Source organism: Leucopleurus acutus, assembly GCF_964270905.1.
Source record: "Leucopleurus acutus genome assembly, chromosome: 4".
Taxonomy (NCBI): domain Eukaryota; kingdom Metazoa; phylum Chordata; class Mammalia; order Artiodactyla; family Delphinidae; genus Leucopleurus; species Leucopleurus acutus.
In genome coordinates, this window is record NC_139146.1 from 43,289,400 (window position 1) to 43,302,576 (window position 13,177).

The 13,177-nt window shown below is 41.5% G+C and overlaps 1 protein-coding gene across 1 annotated transcript; it reads right to left on the reverse strand.

Annotated features, from left to right (window-relative positions):
* Positions 1–8,714: 8,714 nt before the first annotated feature.
* On the reverse strand, positions 8,715–9,428 carry FGFBP1 (fibroblast growth factor binding protein 1; the record flags this gene model as incomplete). Its single annotated transcript, XM_082837701.1, has 1 exon — positions 8,715–9,428. The coding sequence occupies one exon, from the start codon at positions 9,426–9,428 to the stop codon at positions 8,715–8,717; it is 714 nt and encodes a 237-aa protein (XP_082693827.1).
* Positions 9,429–13,177: the final 3,749 nt, after the last annotated feature.

Consider the following 13,177-nt stretch of genomic DNA (forward strand, 5'->3'; position numbering starts at 1 on the left):
CTACCTAAAATCATAATAAGGTCACAGACACCACAAAACACACTACCATACGTGGTCCCACCCACCAGAAAGACAAGATCCAGCCTCATCCACCAGAACACAGGCACCAGTCCCCTCCACCAGGAACCCTACACAACCCACTGAATCAACCTTAGCCACTGGGGGCAGACACCAAAAACAACGGGAACTATGAACCTGCAGCTTGTGAAAAGGAGATCCCAAACACAGTAAGTTAAGCAAAATGAGAAGACAGAGAAAAACACAGCAGATGAAGGAGCAAGGTAAAAACCCACCAGATCAAACAAATGAAGAGGAAATAGGCAGTCTACCTGAAAAAGAATTCAGAGTAATGATAGTAAAGATGATCCAAAATCTTGGAAATAGAATAGCAAAAATACAAGACACGTCTAAAAAGGATCTTAGAGAAGGAAAAAGCAAACAAACAATGATGAACACTAAAATAAATGAAATTTAAAATTCTCTAGAAGGAATCAATAGCAGAATAACTGAGGCATAAGAACGGATAAGTGACCTGGAAGATAAAAGAGTGGAAGTAACTACTGCAGAGCAGAATAAAGAAAAAAGAATGAAAAGAATTGAGGACAGTCTCAGAGACCTCTGTGACAACCTAAAATGCACCAACATTTGAATTATAGGGGTCCAAGAAAAAGAAGAGAAAAAGAAAGGGACTGAGAAAGTATTTGAAGATATTATAGTTGAAAACTTCCCTAATATGGGAAAGGAAATAGTCAATCAAGTCCAGGATGTGCAGAGAGTCCCATACAGGACAAAACCAAGGAAAACATGCCAAGACACATATTAATAAAACTACCAAAAATTAAATACAAAGAAAAAATATTAAAAGCAGCAAGGGAAAAACAACAAATAACGTACAAGGGAATCCCCATAAGGTTAACAGCTGAAACTTCAGCAGAAACTCTGCAAGCCAGAAGGGAGTGGTAAGGCATATTCAAAGTGATGAAAGGAAAAAACCTACAACCAAGATTACTCTACCCAGCAAGGGTCTCATTCAGATTCGAAGGAGAAATTAAAACCTTTACAGACAAGCAAAAGCTAAGAGAATTCAGCACCACCAAACCAGCTTTACAACAAAGGCTAAAGGAACTTCTCTAGGGAGGAAACACAAGTAAAGGAAAAGACCTACAATAACAAATCCCAAACAATTAAGAAAATGGTAATAAGAACATACATAACAATAATTACCTTAACTGTAAAGGGATTAAATGCTCCCACCAAAAGACATAGACTGGCTGAATGGATAGAAAAACAAGACCCTTATATATGCTGTCTACAAGAGACCCACTTCAGACCTAGGGACACATACAGACTGAAAGTGAGGGAATGGAAAAAGATATTCCATACAAATGGAAATCAAAAGAAAGCTGGAGTAGCAATCTCACATCAGACAAAACAGACTTGAAAATAAAGACAATTACAAGAGACAAAGAAGGACACAACATAATGATCAAGGGATCAATCCAAGAAGAAGATATAAGAATTGTAAATATTTATGCACCCAACATAGGAGTACCTCAATACATAAGGCAAATGCTAACAGCCATAAAAGGGGAAATTGACAGAAACACAGTCATAGTAGTGGACTTTAACACCCTGCTTTCACCAATGGACAGATCATCCAAAATGAAACTAAATAAGGAAACACAAGCTTTAAATGATACATTAAACAAGATGGACTTAATTGATATTTGTAGGACATTCCAACAAAAAACAACGGAATACACTTTCTTCTCAAGTGCTCATGGATTATTCTCCAGATAGATCGTATCTTGGGTCATCAATAAAGCCTTGGTAAATTTAAGAAAATTGAAATCATATCAAGTATCTTGTCTGACCACAATGCTATGACACTAGATATGAATTACAGGAAAAAATCTGTAAAAAATACAAACACGTGGAGGCTAAACAATACAATACTGAATATCCAAGAGATCACTGAAGAAATCAAAGAGGAAGTAAAAAAATACCTAGAAACAAATGACAACGGAAACATAACAACCCAAAACCTATGGGATGCAGCAAGAGCAGTTCTAAGAGGGAAGTTTATAGCAATACAATCATACCGCAAGAAACAGGAAACATCTCAAATAAAAAACCTAACCTTACACCAAAAGCAATTAGAGAAAGAAGAACAAAAACCCCCAGTTAGCTCAAGGAAATAAATCAGAAAGATCAGAGCAGAAATAAATGAAAAAGAAATGAAGGAAATGACAGCAAAGATCAATAAAACTAAAAGCTGGTTCTTTGAGAAGATAAACAAAATTGATAAACCATTAGACAGACTCATCAAGAAAAAAAGGGAGAAGACTCAAATCAACAGAATTAGAAATGAAAAGGGAGAAGTAACAACTGACACTGCAGAAATACAGAGGATCATGAGAGATTACTACAAGCAACTATATGCCAATAAAATGGACAACCTAGAAGAAATGGACAAATTCTTAGAAAAGCACAACCTTCTGAGACTGGACCAGGAAGAAATAGAAAATATAACAAGATCAATCACAAACACTGAAATTGAGACTGTGATTAAAAATCTTCCAACAAACAAAAGCCCAGGACCAGATGGCTTCACAGGTGAATTCTATCAAACATTTAAAGAAGAGCTAACTCCTATCCTTCTCAAACTCTTCCAAAATATAGCAGAGGGAGGAACACTCCCAAACTCATTCTATGAGGCCACCATCACCCTGATACCAAAACCAGACAAAGATGTCACAAAGAAAGAAAACTATAGGCCAATATCACTGATGAACAGAGATGCAAAAATCCTCAACAAAATACTAGCAAACAGGATGCAACAGCACATTAAAAGGATCATACACCATGATCAAATGGGTTTATTCCTGGAATGCAAGGATTCTTCAATATACGCATATCAATCAACGTGATACACCATATTAACAAATTGAAGGAGAAAAAACATATGATCATCTCAATAGATGCAGAGAAATCTTTTGACAAAATTCAACACCGATTTATGATAAAAACCCTGCAGAATGTAGGCATAGAGGGAACTTACCTCAACATAATAAAGGCCATATATGTCAAACCCACAGCCAACACCGTTCTCAATGGTGAAAAACTGAAAACCATTTTCTCTAAGATCAGGAAGAAGACAAGGTTGTCCACTCTCACCACTATCATTCACAAAGTTTTGGAAATTTTAGCCACAGCAATCAGAGAACAAAAAGAAATAAAAGGAATCCAAATCAGAAAAGAAAAGTAAAGTTGTCACTGTATGCAGATGACATGATATTGTACATAGAGAATCCTAAAGATGCTACCAGAAAACTACTAGAGCTAATCAATGAATTTGGTAAAGTAGCAGGATACAAAATTAATGCACAGAAATCTCTTGCATGCCTATACACTAATGATGAAAAATCTGAAAGAGAAATTAAGGAAACACTCCCATTCACCACTGCAACAAAAAGAATAAAATACCTAGGAATAAACCTACTTAAGGAGACAAAAGACCTATATGCAGAAAACTATAAGACACTGATGAAAGAAATTAAAGATGATACAAACAGATGGAGAGATATACCATGTTCTTTGATTGGAAGAATCAACATTGTGAAAATGACTCTACTACCCAAAGTAATCTACAGATTCAATGCAATCCCTATCAAACTACCAATGGCATTTTTCACAAAACTAGAACAAAAAATTTCACAATTTGTATGGAAACACAAAAGATCCCAAATAGCCAAAGCAATCTTGAGAAAGAGAAATGGAGCTGGAGGAATCAGGCTCCCAGACTTCAGACTATACTACAAATCTACAGTAATCAAGACAGTATGGTACTGGCACAAAAACAGAAATATATATCAATGGAACAGGATAGAAAATGCATGCATAGCAAACTCACGCACATATGGTCACCTTATTTTTGATAAAGGAGGCAAGGATATACAATGGAGAAAAGACAGTCTCTTTAATAAGTGGTGCTGGGAAAGCTGGACAGCTACATGTAAAAGAATGAAATTAGACCACTCCCTAACACCATACACAAAAATAAACTCAAAATGGATTAAAGACCTAAATGTAAGGCCAGACACTATAAAACTCTTAGAGGAAAACATAGGCAGAACACTCTAGGACATAAATCGCAGCAAGATCCTTTTTGACCCACCTCCTAGAGAAATGGAAATAAAAACAAAAATAAACAAATGGAACCTAATGAAACTTAAAAGCTTTTGAACATCTAAGGAAACCATAAACAAGATGAAAAGACAACCCTCAGAATGGGAGAAAATATTTGCAAATGAAGCAACTGACAAAGGATTAATCTCCAAAATTTATACGCAACACATGTAACTCAATATGAAAAAAGCAAACAACCCAATCCAAAAATGGGCAGAATACCTAAATAGACATTTCTCTGAAGAAGATATACAGATTTCCAACAAACATATGAAAGGTTGCTCATCATCACTAATCATTAGAGAAATGCAAATCAAAACTACAATGAGATATCACCTCACACCTGTCAGAATAGTCATCATCAAAAAATCTACAAACAATAAATGCTGGAGAGGGTGTGGAGAAAGGGGAACCCTGTTGCATTGCTGGTGGGAATGTAAATTGATACAGCCACTATGGAGAACAGTATGGAGGTTCCTTAAAAAATTTAACATAGAACTACCATATGACCCAGCAATCCCACTACTGGGCATATACCCTGAGAAAACTATAATTCAAAAAGAGTCATGTACCACAATGTTCATTGCAGCACTATTTACAATAGCCAGGACATGGAAGCAACCTAAGTGTCCATCGACAGATGAATGGGTAAAGAAGATGTGGCACATATATACAATGGAATATTACTCAGCCATAAAAAGAAACGAAATTGAGTTGTTTGTACTAAGGTGGATGGACCTAGAGACTGTCATACAGAGTGAAGTAAGTCAGAAAAAGAAAAATAAATACCGTATGCTAACACATATTATGGAATCTAAAAAAAAAAGGGTTCTGAAGAACCTAGGGGCAGGACAGGAATATAAAGACGCAGGTGTAGAGAATGGACTTGAGGACACGGGAAGCAGGAAGAGTAAGCTGGGACAAAGTGAGAGAGTGGCATGGACATATATACACTACCAAATGCAAAATAGACAGTTAGTGGGAAGCAGACATATAGCACAGGGAGATCAGCTTGGTGCTTTGTGACCACCTAGAGGGGTGGGATAGAGAGGGTGGGAGGGAGATGCAAGAGGGAGGAGAATTGGTGATATATGTATATGTATAACTGATTCACTTTTTTATGAAGCAGAAACTAACACACCATTGTAAAGCAATTATACTCCAATAAAGATGTTAAAAAAACCACAAACTATCCTTATATTTAAAGCTGCTTTGAAATGGTTTTCTCATACTTGAAACCAAAAGCATCCTAACTAATGTATTGGATCTTATAAATTTCTCCAAATTTAGTGTGCACCCAAATCACCTGGGGATCTTATTAAAATGCAGATTTCAACTTAATAGATCTGGAATGGGGCCTGAGAATCTTTATATCTGACAAGGTACCAAGAGATGTCAATACTTCTGGTCTGGGACCACACCTTGAGTAGCAAGGTTCTAGACTGATCTTCTTATTTCCTTATATACTCTCTCTTTTCTTCTTATATCTTTGATTTAAAATTTTTCTGGGGTATTTCCTTGTTACAATGTGTTTTTATTGTATTTTTCAATTATCATTAATAAATCAAGATATCTCTAAAAAAAAGAGAGAGAGAGAGAACGGGGCAAAGCCACAGTCACATACAACTGATAAATAATGGTTGCTACCCTTTGCTTATTGTGTTAGTAAAAAGAAAACTTACACCTTGAAGAATTTACATAAGGAAGTTCTGAGCTACATCCACAAGCCATTCTTGTGCCATGGACTTTAGACGGTCAGATGTGCAGAATACCCATTGTGTAAGCCATGGGGCACTGGGCGCTTTAGATTTATTGACCAATGAACGTCTTACAACAGCTCTAAAGCTGATTTCATTATCCCCATTAAGAAAAGTTTAACGGTAAGGTGATTCATTAACCTGGGTAATTGCAAAGTCTGAAGATAGAGCAGCTTCTGGATTGCTTTGGTTTAAGCAATCCAATAATACTATCGATAGACTTTTATTATTATTATTCTGCTCCCCGTTTTTGCCCTTCCTTTCTCCCTTCCTTCCCTCCTTTTTTCTTTCTTTCTTCTTCCTTTTTCCAGCAGTGTTATCGTCATCCAAATGATTCTCATTGTTGAGATGAACTTATTGGATCCCAGAAGGTTAAATAATTGGCTCAGAAACCTTAGTTGGGAGATGTCAGAGGCAAACCTCTAGCCCAGGTCCAGCTGACTCCACCACGTTGGACAGACCTCCTCCCAGCTCTGCCAGTGGCCAAAGGCCAGTAGTGAACCAGAAGAACCATCAACTTCAGGGCCTGGAATGGAATATAAGATGGCTTTTGGTCTTGTCTAATCGGTTCTCCAATGTTTATGTCACCCAGACCAGACCAGAGTTATTATTTAATGACCCCTGGAACTGTTTAACTGTCTTTTCCTATCTCAGGAGATGTGTGAGTAGAATTGAGATGTGTGAGTGAGGGAGCAGTGGCCACAGGGTTGACAATCTGTGTAGACCTTCAAGGGAAATGTCCTTCCCGTGGTGTGGCTAGAGGGAGCTTAGGGAGGATCTGGGGTGGTGGTTCAGTTCTCTTGAGAGTGGGAGTCAGGTTCACAGGTCAGGTCCTGGGTCCTGCCCTGCAATGACACTGCCATCTTTAATGTTTCTGAACACGCCAAGCAGAATCCAGTCATTGGAATATAAGCACCACTAAGATAGAAATTTTTTTGTTTGCTGTTATTTTCATCCCCTAGAACCATACCTGGTACATAGTAGGAGCTCATAGCTCATTAATTAATTTCAGAACATTTGCACTGACTGTTTAGAACATTCTTACTCCACATAGTCACCTGGCTTGATTCCTCACTGCATTTGGGTCTGACCTCAAAAGTCACCTCCACCGAGAGGCCTCCCTTGACCATCTCATCTAAGGCTGGTGAACATCCATCGCTTTCACCCCTTTCTCCTCCTTGACTTTTCCTCTCTGTCACTTGTATATTTGTGAGTTTTTGGTCTCTTTCCCCACTGGTAGCTCCATGGAGGCAGAGCGTTCATCCCTGGTGCACTACTGTCTCTCCAGCCCCTAGGACAGGGGCTGGCAGAGTTGATGTACAATAAATTATGTGCTGGGTGAATGAGTGAGTGAATGAATGCACTCATACTCCATGGAAAGTGCTTAGCACAGTGCCTGGTGCACAGCGAGTGAGAGAGAACTATTAGTGTTGATGATGTTGAGGACGATATCCAAATGTACTCTGAGGCTGTCACACTCTGGGTGGTCCTTGACAACCCTCCATGTAGGTCCTGGTAGGCTGGTGAGTGTAGGAGGCCCCTCTTCCACTCCATCTGCCATTCCTCCCTGACATCAACTCTATAAAGACTCCAGAGAACAGTACTTTTACCAACTTCTCTTCCTCACTTTTTGTTCTTTGTGGAATTGTGACACGACACTGGGGCTACGTCCTTTTCTCTCCCCAGGTCTTGAATTCAAACCCCTTGAGATCTTTCAGACTACCATGTAAATGACTAACAGCAATGTCACCCCTGCATCCCACCACCTTCTACCCATGTGGCCTTTCCCATCGTTTAGGATTTTTCTCATCTCTTTGCTTTCATACCTGTGTCATCTGCCTAATGTGCCTCCATTCTGCCCATTTCCTACCTAAAGATACTCTCTCCAAATTCCAACCCCAGTATCACCTTTTCTGTGAAGCTCAACCTGAGATCTTCCAGAAGTTTCTGCCTCTTCTCTCTGGTTTTCCACCCTGCCTTTCCCCCTTGTGTTGGAGTCTTCATCTCAGGGCACTGTACTTACCTAGACCCATCTCCCCCAGGCCTGAAATGAGCTCCCCGAGGTCAGGAGTCCCACATATGGCAAGTGGTCATGGGCAGCCCGGACTTGAATCAGTGGAGGGTGTTCCTCTAGCCTGGGTTCAAATCCTGCCTCCCCTCTTACCATCTGTGAGCCCCTGACAGGTGTCTTCATCACATTATGCTCCAGGTGTCCCACTTGAAATCAGTTCAGTAAGTATCAAATACCACAGACCAAAGCATGAAAGTATGAAGATAGGGATTCAGGAATGGGCCACCTTATGGGATGATTTGGGATGAGTGGTGAACAGGATTTTTTTCTCTACTGGTGTATGAGGACGAGTTTATGAGTTCATTGGAACCAACATAGAGAAACCAAACAATGGTTGAACATATTCCTGAAAAACGCAGAGCTTTATTACATTTGGTAATTGGGCAGAAAGAGCATTGCACTGAAATCATCACTCTGACTCATTCAGCTCAAAGACTGGTCCTTCCTGCTCATAGAAACATAGCTTTGTGGGCCATGGAAGCATAGAGAGGTCCACAGCCTCTTAAAATCACATGTAAGGAAATGAATATAAAACAAATTCCAAAATACAGAAACAAAAATTATAAAATCTGTTTAAATAATCCATTGCACTCCTACAGCACAAATGTTCATCTTACAGGGAACTGGGAGATCTTTACAGCATATGGAAGGGCTTTGACGTGACACCTCCTAATGGATTCTGTTCTCTTTTGACCTCATTAGCATGAACTGCCCTGTACCATGGACATGAAGAATTTGCAGAAAGAGCTCCAGGACTCCCCACAGTACTCCAGGGCCGTCTTCCTCTGGTTTACCAAGTCTGGGTCTTCCACACACTCAGGATCTTTGGTGTTCATGGTCTGGGTCTTTGCTGGGCTGATGGGGGTGGTCACTTTGACCTTGCTCTGCTCCTTGGGAGAGGGCTCCGTTAACTCCTGGCTGGGTTTCTTGATCCTAATCAGAGTGGAGTTAACCAGCTTGAGGTTGGATTCTGGAAACTTCTTTCTGCACACCCTGGTCTTCAGGATGCTCTTGGCATCACCACAGATGACCTTCTGCGAACGCAGATTCCGGCCAATTTGTTTCCAGTAGGCATTCTTTTTGTCTGATTCTAGGCATGAGGTTGGATTCCCGGTGAAGAAACAGGAAAACTCGTTGTCCTGTCGGGTACATGCGACCTTCAGGGCAATGCCCTCCTCCTGCTTGGTCACCACCCATTTGCAGTCGGCATGGTCTTGGGTGATGAACTTGCCTTTGGGCAGGCGCTTGGCTGGCTGGCTGCTTGGTTCAGTCTGGGGCGCGCCTGGAGTATGCAGTTTATCTGTGCTGGCTTTGCTGCCCTGTCTATGCCTCCCTTCCTTTTTGGCCTCCACCAAGAGCATCGGAGCAGCCAGAAGGAGGAAGGAGAGCAGGGCGAGGCTGTGGATCCTCATGGCTTCAACTTGGTGGGAACCTGTCTGACAAAAAGCAGGTGAGTCAGTGCTGGGCAGCAGTCCAGCAGTACTAGGCTGCGAGATGACCCTCCCTCCAGCCTGACACATGGCTGCCTGCTTTGGAGTGGGATCAAGGAACCTTCTACTTCCTGGACTTAGTAGACAAGCAGCCTGTGTATTCACATGTCTGCTTGACTTGAGTCTTGAATGTCAGAAACTTCCTACTCTTCATTCATTCTTCCCCACCCTCTGAACCTCATTAACTCTCACTCCCTCATCCACTCAGTTACTCCTCACTCCTTCATTCACCAGTCAGTAAGCATTCATGGGGCACCTACTACTGGCCGTGCACTAGACTAGATGTTGAATTTATCAAGGTGAATAAGAAAGTTTCACATCTTAAAAACTTAGAGGCAACTCTTTGGGGAATCTAAAGAGCATTGATCAGGAGTCTGTCCCAACTGTGTCCCCAACTTGATCTTGGGCAAGTCACTCTCCCGCTCTGGGTCTCAAATCCTTTATCTGGAAATCAAGATGCTGGATGAGACAATTGTCAACTCTATTCCAGCTGCAGTGGACTGAATTTCTATCTCACTGTCCTACACGGACTCAGATGACCACACAATGAGAAAAGACATGGTAAGTGACATGAAAGGTGATGCTTGACACAAGGTTAAACATGCATGAGGCTTGGACCTTCTGAGATGGGTGGGTTTGTGAGGAGGGGTATCTGGGATTCAGTAAGAGCCTAAGGAAAGGCATGAAGGAGGAGTAGGTCATCCGAATTGACTGGGCAAAGTGAACCAGGGGAATAGAGGTGAATTTCTATCAGAGCATTTAGACTGTTGAGGCACTGTGCTTGGCATAGAGAAAGTCCTCAATCAATTCTTTTAAAAATAAATCATTTTATAAATAGGATGACCTTAACTGCTACACTAAACTGCATAGATTTTATCAGGTGGGTAACAAAAACCACATTTCAAAGAAGAGAATTAGCATTTCTATATGACACCGGCTATGTGCCAGAGCCCCTGACCTGTATTTCATTCTCACCTTGTTAATTAGCACAAGAGCCCTTCCTGGTAGGTAAAAATCCATCACCACCAGGTAACAGATGTGACAGTTAAGGTCCAGACTGGTAAATAAATTGCCCAAGGTCCCACAGTGGGCAAGTGACAAAGCTGGGACAGGCAGCCAGAACTTCTCTCTCTGGTCCCTTATGCCACCCCTCCCTCATTGCATACCTCTTGCCTTCACCTTACTCTGCCTTTCAGAAAATATTGGCAAGAAATAAAAAAGCAATTATGAACAACTCATTTGGTTTGGCTTAGTTTATGATGATAACTCATGTTATCAGTGCTCCATTTGAAAAGAATACAGAATTTTGTTTAAAAAGAGGCAGTTCTAGGTCTGATCTCATTCTACCCTGGGCATATGGCCTCTCTTTAGGACTGATAAATGGGAGACAGTCACAAACTGTGAGCTTCCGAAATGAAGTTGGGATGGGAGCTAGGGATATTCGATAAAGACCCACTCATTCCTCACGGCATTGGGACTCAGTCCCCATGTGTCCGTGAGGGGATCCAGACCCCAGGAACCTGAGGTCCTCATGGGAGCTGGAAGGGGGACAGGTAATGAAACTCTTAAGAAAGCCAGGCTCTTACCTTGTTCTGAGTTTGCAGGTCCAGTACGATCCAGATGTGAGAGGGAGCTTGAAGACTTACTGCTGTCTCATCCGCAGTGAGGCAGTGAAAGTCCTTTATATAAGAGCCCAGGCAGCAGGGTTTTTACAGCTCATATACTCGTGTAGCTTTATTCACACTCCTCCCAGCCACACCCCTTCAGAGAGAGCCAGTTCCTGCAGGGAAAGTGGTTGGTGTAATCCTGTGGGAGGCGGGTTACGTGCATGGCATTAGACCTGGTTCTTCCAAGCCCTTTCCCTTTCCCCTGGCAGCCAGTTGAGGACAGCTCAGCCTTGCAAAGACCCTCCATGAAGGGATGAGAATCCCAACAGAAAAATCTGTGGGGGAGGTTATAAACAATAGGTCCATTTTACTCAAAGCTTTCCCTTAATTCTTATCACAGCCCCTCCATGATATGGTAACATAATTCATCCCATTTTACAGATGGAATATTGGAGCTTGGAGATATTCAGGGCTGGTCCAAGTTCACAGGACCAGGGGGATGTGGAGCCTAGAGTTTAAAGCCTGGACTCCTGGGCCCCACTGTCTGATCTCTTCTTACCCAGCACTCTGTAAACATTCGGTGAATGAGGGACTGAGCTGGGGAAGCCGTCTCAGTGTCTGAAATCCTGTTTTCTCTGAAGCACCTGAAGTTACTGTGTGGGCAGAGGAATCCTCAGGCCTTGAGAGGCTGGTAAAGAGGAAATTCCTGACCTGGGTTTTTGTTCAAAGTATTCACCTTTTGGTCACGGGTGGGGACCTCACTCTGGTGAGCCTTCTCTAGGCAGAGTCTAGGAGCAGGATAACCTCGTGGAACCCTGGATACAGCATTTATTTAGCTGTGATCCTGACTTCTCTGACCCTCCATGTGTTCATCTATTGATAGCTGACAATAACAGTACCTCATTTAGGGTTTCATACTAAATTATGTAGGAGGCTGAGCTATTAACATCAAGTGAAGCAGAACAGATTTGGTTCATAAGATGGCCTTCAGTTGTATTCTTTAAAAACAGATATATTTTGTTTCCATGTTGAGCATATGAAAAGAACTCACTTCCACAAAGATGTGGACCTCACTATATTTTGTTACTTTACTTTTCATGATGTTTGGGCATAAGAAACTCTTCATTTTCTTCTTGACTCAGCTGTAAGGAAAACAGTAGCACAAGAGCTATAATAATAATAAATAATAAATGGCAAGTGACCTTTGCCTTTGGGACAGGCACAATAAGGAGTGGTGGGGACTGAGGCAAACTGTGTAGTTCCTGATACCTAAATGTCAACACTCAGTGCCAGGTGACTGAAAACATGTTGGCATGGAGGTCAGTATCTTCAGAACTAATGAAATTTTTTCACATACACATTTTGTTTTGTGTTGTTTTGTTGGTACGCGGGCCTCTCACTGCTGTGGCCTCTCCTGTTGCAGAGCACAGGCTCTGGACGCACAGGCTCAGTGGCCATGGCTCACGGACACAGCCACTCCGCGGCATGTGGGATCTTCCCAGACCGGGGCACGAACCCGCGTCCCCTGCATCGGCAGGCGGACTCTCAACCACTGCGCCACCAGGGAATCCCATACACATTTTTTTTTTTAATGGACATTTCATGAATTTTTAAGAGATTCCCAACATGCAGCTGTGTGTACATGGAATTGGCTTGTAATTGAAATTTTCTAAAACAAAAGATACAAAAAGTTGTAACAGTGGTTGGATTCCATCCAAGTTCTACCTGTTCAAGAATCCAAGGTCACAAGAGTTGTGGATGTTGACTGGTTCATTCAGTGGTTCAATGGGTTTCTTCATGAATTCCATCAAAGTAGGCTATTTCCCCAAACTCCATGCCTCATATAAAATTGGCTCACCTGGAGATCCATTCCCACTGTTCTGACAAACACGTTATTGAACCATGACCTGCACAAACAGGCACTCACATTGTGGTATTTTGAGGGACTATTTGGACCCAAGCAAGACAAAGCTGCTTTGTTCCACAAGGAGATATAGACCAAGGTGGTCTCCTGTAAAACAAGAAAATCATCTTGATCCTCAAGTGGCAGCCAGATTCTTTCCA